The 9,498-nt window shown below is 46.8% G+C and overlaps 1 protein-coding gene across 4 annotated transcripts in view; it reads right to left on the bottom strand.

Annotated features, from left to right (window-relative positions):
* Positions 1-9,498, bottom strand: part of QRICH1 (glutamine rich 1) — a 59,211-nt gene that overhangs the window by 23,497 nt on the left and 26,216 nt on the right. For all 4 annotated transcript variants that reach the window (XM_017508097.2, XM_037744528.1, XM_017508172.2 and 1 more), the window contains one exon: positions 4,139-5,170. In XM_017508097.2, coding sequence (XP_017363586.1) covers positions 4,139-5,170 — 1,032 coding nt within the window. The remainder of the gene's footprint in view (positions 1-4,138; positions 5,171-9,498) is intronic.

Genomic DNA, 9,498 nt, shown 5'->3' with positions numbered 1-9,498 from the left:
GAGGTTTCACCATGTTGACCAGGATGGTCTCGATCTCTTGACCTCGTGATCCACCTGCCTCGGCCTCCCAAAGTGCTGGGATTACAGGCGTGAGCCACCGCGCCCGGTAATTTTTGTATTTCTTAGTAGAGATAGGGTTTCACCATAATGGCCAGTGTGGTCTTGAACTCCTGACCTTGTGATCTGCCTGCCTCGGCCTCCCAAAGTCCTGGGACTACAGGCGTGAGCCACCATACCCAGCCAATTCTGTCACTTTTTAAGTGTGTCTGTGGCCTTCTCACTTAATCTCTGAGTTTCTTCATCTGTAAAATGGAGCTATTAGTACACCCTTCATAAGGTTAATGTGAAAATTAGAAGAAAATGTTAAACATGAACAGTACTGGTGGATAGTATCAGTGATTATCATCTTCAGCAGCAGCAAGAATCATCTAGAGGATGCTGAAAACCATGGCAATAGAAAGAAATCCCTTAGGGAGAAGAGAGCCAAGTACTGAACCCTGAGGAACATGAACATGTACGATTCAGGGAGAGGAGGAGAAGGCACCAGTAAGGCTCCTGAGAAGAAAGAAGAATCACATTGGTAGGAGAAAAATCAGGAATGTGTAATACCATGGAGGTCTAAAGAAAAGAGTATCAATAACAGGCTGCTATGTTGTGTGTTGCTATAGGTTAAAAACCTACCTGCTGGTCTAAACTGGCTGGGGAAGGAGGGGTCACTGCTGACCTTGACAAGAACAGATTTAGTCATGAGGTGAAAGGAAAATTTGGCCGGGTACGATGGCTCATGCCTGTAATCCCAGTACTTTGGGAGGCCGATGTGGGTGACTCACCTGAGGTCAGGAGTTTGAGATCAACCTGACCAATATGATGAAACCCTATCTCTACTAAAAAAATACAAAAATGAGCCGGGCATGGTGATGTGCACCTGTAGTCTCAGCTACTAGGGAGGCTAACGCAAAAGAACTGCTTCAACCTGGGAGGCGGAGGATGCAGTGAGCCAAGACTGCGCCACTGCACTCCAGCCTGGGTGACAGAGCAAGACTCCATTAAAAAAAAAAAGAAAAGGGAAGGAAAATTTTACAGCACATGGAGCCCAGCTTGTGTAGATAATGCTTTTTGAGAGTTCTGGGAATAAAGCAGAACAAAGAAATGGGGCAATAGATGGAGGTGGGTATGAGGAAGTGAGATTTCACCATAAATCTGGTTTAAAGATAGGACCTATGAGAGCTTTTATAAAAGGTATGGTCCTCTCCAACCTGTGACAGATGAAGGAACACACATTTTGTCTCCAGCTCCCCTTAGGGTTCAACTCGACTGTCTTCCCCATGTGACCATAAAGTGGTCCAAGGGTGGACTGTCTTATTCATCTCTTTTCCCCAGATCCTAGCATAGAGTCTGCATAGGAGGGCAGAGGGATGTTTGCGGTATATATAGACAAACTCATCTTTCCCTTGGGACGGAAAATTGAGATCCTCCCCAATGTTTCCTTTTCTGGTAATAATACTTCATGTTAATCATTATAAGACTTTCCCAAATCAGATACCGCCTATGAAGAACACTGGCCTACTAAAATGAAGTCCATAAAGGATCTTCTGTTAGAGGACCCAGACATGTAAATTATAAACAGAGACCATTAAGTACTAAATGAGGCCCTGACTTGCAATTGGACAATCAGGCCCAGAAGAGCTAGGGGAGGCCTAACGGGCTCCATTTCTTTGAACAAAAGCTGAGCATAGAGAACCCATTACATATCTACTGGCTGGTTTCTCCTATACGGAGTCAATTCTACACACAGCTACTTGATTCCTCCTATTACCATAAATCTAGGTAATTCCAGACTTCCTACCACAGATTAGATCAAACTGAACTCTAATTTGGGAAGACAACAATCTCATTCCAGCACCCCCCCCCCGCCATACTAACTCCATTCCCACAGTTCCCTTCTCACGTTGCCTTAGGCCATGTCATGTCCCTTCTGTCTATCCTTGGTTTCATAATTATGCTGTTCCATTCTTTTATTTATCTCAACTATAAACTACAGTTCACCAGTTCAACGCAGGGTGCAGTGGCTCATGTCTGTAATCCCAGCACTCTGAAAGGCCAAGGCAGGAGGATCACATGAGGCCAGGAGATCAAGACCAGCCTGGGCAACATAGTGAGACTCTACATATATACACACACACACACACACACACACACACACACACACACACGCACACCCCCAAGTGTGGTAGTGTGTACCTGGGCAACATAGTGAGACTCTGTCTCTACAAATATATATATACATACCACACACACACACACACACACACACACACACACACACACCACCCCCCCCCCCGATCCCAAGTGTGGTAGTGTGTGCCTATAGTCCCAGCTACTTGGGAGGTTGAGGTGGGAGGATTTTATCAGCCCAGGAGTTTGAGGCTACATGAATTATGATCACTACCACACTCCCACGTGGGAAACAAAGCCACACTCTTGTCTCAAAAATAAATTAACTACAGTTCAAACCCCATTTTGTTCACAAAGACACCACTGTTTCCTTTTTAACCTAGAGTTGCTAAATTCCCAGTTTGTCTTTGTATGTCATTAAGTATTCTGCCTTATAAATAATTTAAAGGAATAGAAATCGTAAGTTTTGACTTTCACAAGACTCTTAGCTGTATGATGCAAAACTCGTCTTGTTCTATTTCTAGGACCAACAGCTAGATATTTAGCAGGTCCTTAACAGTATCACCTAGGATAATAAAATGTTGCCCCTATGAAACCACCTGGTCAACCTTTGCTTAATCACTTAGAGCCCATGTTTCTTAGTCCCTTATCTAACTTGTTTGTGCCAGCTCCCACACATGCATTCCCAGGAGCCTTTGCCCACTGAGGTACACCACCTTCATCAGTCCCATAAGACCAAAGGACCTATATCCCACTCTAATGGGACCAGATATTTCACCAATTGTTTTTTTTAGACAAGGTCTCACTCTTTCCTCCAGGCTGAAATGCAGTGGCATGACCATAGCAGCCTCAACCTCCCAGGCTCAAGCAATCCTCCCATCTAAGCTGGGACCACAGGTGTATGCCACCACACTAGACTACATTTTTTAATTTTTTGTAGAGATAGGGTCTCCCTATATTACCTAGGCTGGTCTCAAACACCTGGGCTAAAGCAATCCTCCCACCTTAGCCTCCCAAACTGCTGGGATTATAGGCATCTGCCACAGAACCCAAAACTAATAGTTTTTGTTTTGAGACAGAATCTTGCTCTGTTGCCCCAGTTTGGAGTGCAGTGGTGCGATCTTGGCTCACCCCAACCTCGGCTCATCACAATCTCCGTCTCCCGGGTTCAAGCAATTCTCCTGTTTCAGCCTCCTGAGTAGCTGGGATTACAGGCGCATGCCACCACATACAGCTAATTTTTATATTTTTAGAAAAGACGGGGTTTGACCATGTTGACCAAGATGGTCTCAAACTCCTGACCTCAGGTGATTTGCCCACCTCAGCCTCCCAAAGTGCTAGGATTACATGTGTGAGCCACTGTGCCTGGCCCGTTTTCAAGCAACACAATAACACTCTTGGGAGGTCCTACCACATAGGTGGCATATTCAAGACTCCCAACGGTGATCACTTTTAACAGGCTCATTAAGAGGTATTTCAGATTTTCTAATTCACCCACGCTGTGGGTCCAAAGATGAAAAACAGAATAAACAATCTCACAGCTTCTCCAATGATGAGTTTGTAATCTATGTGATAAACTACAAGTGTTTTGCTAGAACCATTTACTTATGATACAAGGAAGCAGCTCCTGGGACACACTTGGGGTGTCCCATTCATCTATACCTGTAACTTTACTCTTCCTGAGAAAAAACTAAAGAAGTGTCCATAATACCTAAACCCCAAACCTCCCCAAAACTCCAAAGCAATTCCTGGCCATCTCATTTACCTCCAGGTACCAGGACAAACCTTTCTCCTGTTGCATAGCCTCACGTGCTGTTTCTTACCCTCTTCTCCCAAATACTAAATACTGTATCACTGTAAAACTAATAGCAGTAAATAAGCCAGAGGTTACCAGGCAAGCTCTGTGCTGCACTGGGCCCTGAGGGAACAGATTGCCTGTCCTCCTGGTTAAGTCTTCACTTACTGAACAAGTAACTTGGAGCTGCTGCTGCTGTTGCTGGGGTGGTGGCGTCTGTTCCTGGGGAGTTTGCTGCTGCGGCTGCTGTTGGGGGTCCCATATATGGACAGTTTGAGCCGTATTCTGGTACGTGCCTGCCACAGCCTGCACAGCTACTGGAATGTGGATGTTGCCATTCATGAACTGTGCTGGAAAGAGAGAGTTTGCAAGGGTCTGCACTACCTCTTCATGGGAGTTTTTTACTACAGATGTGGTGCCCACCATCTTCTCCTTGTCATCCTCCAGCTTTACAGCTGCCAGGGCCGTGGGTGAGCCACTGACATGAACTGCGTTGTAGGCTTCCTGGGGAATGGCAATGTGGGTAATGCTCTGCTGCTGAGGGTCCCCCCGGGGCTGGGCAGAATAAACAGGGATGGTCCAGGTTTCTCCTGTAGGGCTAGTAATGGTCCCAGTGGCACTGTACAGGTGGGCACTGTCTACTGTCAGCAAGTCTGGCCTCAAAGACACATAACTCTGCTGCTGGCCCTGTGGAATGGCCAGCACGGTAGCCACCGGCTGCCCTGAGATGGCGTAGGACACAGTGATGGGCATGTCCACTTTGCGCTTCTTCACTGGCTGGAGGACACTGGCTGTGCCAACCCGCCGCTCCCCTTCCCGGGGTGAGCCCTGCTGGGATGGTGGTGGGGAAAGGGCACCCACGGTCTGGATTTGGATCTGCTGACCACCAGCAAGAGACTGGCCAGCCACCAGCTGAGCCTGGATTTGCTGATGTGGGATGTGCTCCTCCGGGATTTCTGCAGCCTGGATCTGCTGGGCCGCTTGCACGTGCTGCACCTGGATCTGAGCTGCTTGCAGCTGCGAGGGACTGGGACTCTGCAGAGACGGGGTCTGAATGGAGGGGGCTGCTGACTGTGGTGCCTGGCCTTGGATCTGCACCTGGACCTGGATGGGTTGCTCAGTAGGCTGGTGAACAGTGAGTTGTGGGGAGAGCTGCTGAGCCGAGACCTGTTGCGGAGACTGCTGTACCTGCACCTGGACCTGTAAGCGACAAGATTCATCAGTGAGTGAACCAGGCATCACTGAAAGTTCAGCACCCAAGAAAAGAAAGATCCCACACGATGTCCCTGCGCAATGTGAGAAAACACTGGCACACAAGGCTTTTGAGGAGGCCACAATATGCAAAACTAAATGCAGAATTATCCAGCATCACATTACAATCACATTGACATATATCCACCACAGAGAGAAAGCACAATGATTAACTGGGGTCTAAAAAGGAAATATAAAAACTTTTGTTGTTTTTTTGAGACAGACTTGCTCTGTTGCCCAGGCTGGAATGCAGTGGCGTGATCTCAGCTCACTGCAACCTCCACCTCCCGAGTTCTAGCGATTCTCCTGCCTCAGCCTCCCATATAGCTGAGATTACAGACAAGCTGGGGCCTAGTAAGAAAATGCGGGCTGGGAGTGGTGGCTCATGCCTGTAATCCCAGCACTTTGGGAGGCCAAGGTCGGTGGATCACAAGGTCAGGAGTTCAAGACCAGCCTGACCAACATGGTAAAACCCTGTCTCTACTGAAAATACAAAAAAGTTAGCTAGGTATGGTGGCTTGCACTATAATACCAGCTACTCAGGAGGCTGAGGCAGAATTGCTTGATCCAGAGAAGCAGAGGTTGCAGTGAGCGGAGATCGCGCTGTTGCACTCCAGCCTGGGCAACAGAGCAATACTCCACCTCAAAAAAAAAAAACAAACCAGAAACAAAAATTTGGTTCTATTTTTTGAGACGAAGTCTTACTCTGTCACACAGGCTGGAGTGGAATGGCGCAGTCTTGGCTCACTGCAACCTCTGACTCCTGGGATCAAGCAATTCTCCCACCTCAGCCTCCCGAGTAACTGGGACTGCAGACTCATGCCACCACACCCAGCTAATTTTTTTGTATTTTTAGTAGAAACAGGGTTTCACTATGTTGGACAGGCTGGTCTCAAACTCTCGACTTTGTGATCTGTCCGCCTGGGCCTCCCAAAGTGCTGGGATTACAAGCATGAACCACTGCGCCTGGCTTCTTAATTTTTTTGAGATGGACTCTTGCTCTGTTGCCCAGGCTGGAATGCAGTCGCACGATTTCAGCTCACTGCAACCTTGCCTCCTGGGTTCTCAAGCAATTCTCCTGCCTCAGCCTCCCAAGTAGCTGGGATTACAGACATACTGGGGTCCAAAAAGGAAGTATCAAAACTTTTTTTTTTTTTTTGAGACGATCCCTCACTCTGTCACCCAGGCTGGAATGCAGTGGCATGATCTCAGCTCACTACAACCTCCGCCTCCCAGGTTCAAGCAATTCTTGAAATGTCAGCCTCCCGAATTATCTGGGATTACAGACGCACCACCACATCCAGCTAATTTTTGTATTTTTAGTGGAGACGGGGTTTTGCCGTGTTGACCAGGCTTATCTTGAACTCTTGACTTCAAATGATCCACCCGCCTCGGCCTCCCAAAAGTGCTGGAATTACAGGCGTAAACCACCACAGCCAGCCTTTTGTTTTTTATTGTTTTTTGAAACAGAGTTTCACTCTTGTCACCCAGGCTGGAGTGCAATGACGTGATCTTGGCTCACTGCAACCTCCATCTCCCAGGTCCAAGCGATTCTCCTGCCTCAGCATCTCGAGTAGCTAGGATTATAGGAGTCCACCACCACGCCCAGCTAATTTTTGTATTTTCAGTAGAGAAGGGGTTTTGTCATTTAGCCAGGCTGGTCTTGAACTCCTGACTGAGATGATCCACCCACCTTGGCCTCTCAAAGTGTTGGGATTACAGGCGTGAGCCACTGCACACGGTCTCTTTTTCCTAAAGACAGGGTCTTGCTTTGTTGCCCAGGCTAGAGCACTGTGGTAAGATAATGGCACATTCTAACTTCAAACTCAAGTGGTCCTCCCACCTCAGCCTGTTAAACAGGACTACAGGTGCACCACCACACCCAGCTTTTTTTTTTTTTGAGATGGAGTCTTGCTCTGTCACCAGGCTGGAGTGCAGTGGCAAGATCTTGGCTCACCACAACCTCTGCCTCCCAGGTTCAAGCAATTCTGCCTCAGCCTCCCAAGCAGCTGGGATTACAGCTGCCCACCACCACAACCAGCTAATTTTTGTATTTTCAGTAGAGATGGGTTTTATCATGTTGGCCAGGATGGTCTCGATCTCTTGACCTCGTGATCTGCCCACCTTGGCCTCCCAAACTGCTGGGATTACAGACGTGAACCACCACACCCAGCCATTTTTAAAAAACTTTTTTGAGACCGAGTTTCGCTTTTGTTGCCCAGGCTAGAGTGATATGGTGCAGTCTCGGCTCACTGCAATGTCTGCCTCCTGGGTTGAAGTAGTTGGGGTTATAGGTGCCAACCACCACACCCAGCTAATTTTTGTATTTTTAGTAGAGATGGTTCCACCATGTTGGCCAGCCTGGTCTCGAAATCCTGACCTCAGGTGATCTGCCGGCCCTGGCCTCCCAAAGTGCTAGGATTACAGGCATGAGCCACCACACCCAGCCTCCCCAGTCCCGAGCCCAAGAACTGGTACTGGTCCGTGGTTGGAATCGCACAGCACAGAGGTATGTGGCAAGCGAACATTACCACCAGAGCTCCACCTCCTGTCAGAGCATCAGTGGCATTAGAGTCTTGTAGGAGCAAAAACTCTATTGTGAACTGCACACGTGAGGGAACTAGGCTGCATGCTCCTTATTAGAATCTAATGCCTGGCCAGGCACAGTGTCTCATGCCTGTAATCCCTGTACTTTGGGAGGCTGAGGAGTTCAAGACCAACCCGGCCAACATGATGAAACCCCATCTCTACTAAAACTACAAAAAATTAGCTGGAGCTGGTGGTGGGTGTCTATAATCCCAGTTATTTGGGTGGCTGAGGCAGGAGAATAGCTTAAACCCAGAAGGCGGAAGTTGCAGTGAGCAGAAATAGTGCCACTGCATCACAGCCTGGATGACAGAGCAAGCTTATGTCTTAAAAACAACAAAAAAAAGAATCTAATGCCTGATGATCTGAGGTCAAACAGTTTCATCCCAAATCGCCCCCCATCGACATCTACGGAAAAATTGTCTTCTGCAAAACAAGTCCTGGTGCCAAAAAAAGGTTGGAGACCGCTGCTTCAGAGTGCTTACTTAACATATGTTTGTTTTAATGGGAAAGACATTTAAATAAACAGAATCCCAGTAATTTAATCTGAGCAGTATTACCATAACCTGGATGACACATTTCTGATAATGATGAAGTTACTGCCTTATTACTGTTGTTATTGTTATTGTTATGTGAGCAAAACAGCATGAAAAGATGTAATATATAGTATGCAATTTTTTAAAAACAAGAGTTTACCATCAGACACATATATAAATCACCTTAACCACAGGTAGGAATTAGAAAGGTAGAAAACAAGAAGGCAGAAAATGAAGCCAGGCACAGTGGCTCATGCCTGTAATCCCAGCATTTTGGAAGGTAAAGGCAGATGGATTGCTTGAGCCCAGGAAATTGAGACCAGCCTGTGCAACATGGGGAAACCCCATCTCCACAAAAATACAAAAGTTAGCTGGCGTGGTGGCATGCATCTGTGGTCCCAGCTACTCAAAAAGCTGAGGTGAGAGAATCACTTGAGCCCAGGAGGCGGAGATTGCAGTGAGGTATGATTACCTCACTGTATTCCAGCCTGGGTGACTTGTCACTTTAAAAAAAAAAAGCGTCAGAAAATGAGAATGAGGGTCTCTTTCTATCTAATAACAGCAAACACATGACAAAAGACAACCAAAGATGATACTGAAACAACTGCATATCCATATGCAAAAAAGTGAAGGTGGATCTCTTCCTCATACCATACACACAAAAAAATAGGAAAGGATGTGAATAAACATTTCTTCAAAGAATATATGCAAATGCGGCCAGACATGGCGGCTCACACCTGTAATCCCAGTTCTGTGGGAGGTGAAGGTGGGCAAATCACCTGAGGTAAGGAGTTTGAGACCAGCCTTACCAACATGGTGAAACCCTGTCTCTACTAAAAATAACGAAATTAGCTGAGTATGGTGATGGTGGGCACCCGTAATCTCAGCTACTTGAGAGGCTGAGACAGAAGAACTGCTTAAATCCAGGAGGTAGGGGTTGCAGTGAGCCGAGATCACCCACTGCACTACAGCCTGGGCAACAAGAGTGAAACTCCATCTCCCAAAAGAAAGAATATACGTAAATGGCCAAGAAGCACATAAAAAGTTGCTCATTATCACTAGTCATAAAGGAAATTCAAATCAAAGCCACGTTATACCTAAAAGGCTCTAACTAAAACAGACAGACAATAACAACTTTTTTTTTTTTTTTTTTTT

The sequence above is a fragment of the Cebus imitator genome, unplaced genomic scaffold (genome assembly GCF_001604975.1).
Source record: "Cebus imitator isolate Cc_AM_T3 unplaced genomic scaffold, Cebus_imitator-1.0 Scaffold0, whole genome shotgun sequence".
Taxonomy (NCBI): domain Eukaryota; kingdom Metazoa; phylum Chordata; class Mammalia; order Primates; family Cebidae; genus Cebus; species Cebus imitator.
The sequence above is the reverse complement of the archived record's forward strand: the minus strand, read 5'-3'. Positions and strand labels throughout refer to the sequence as shown.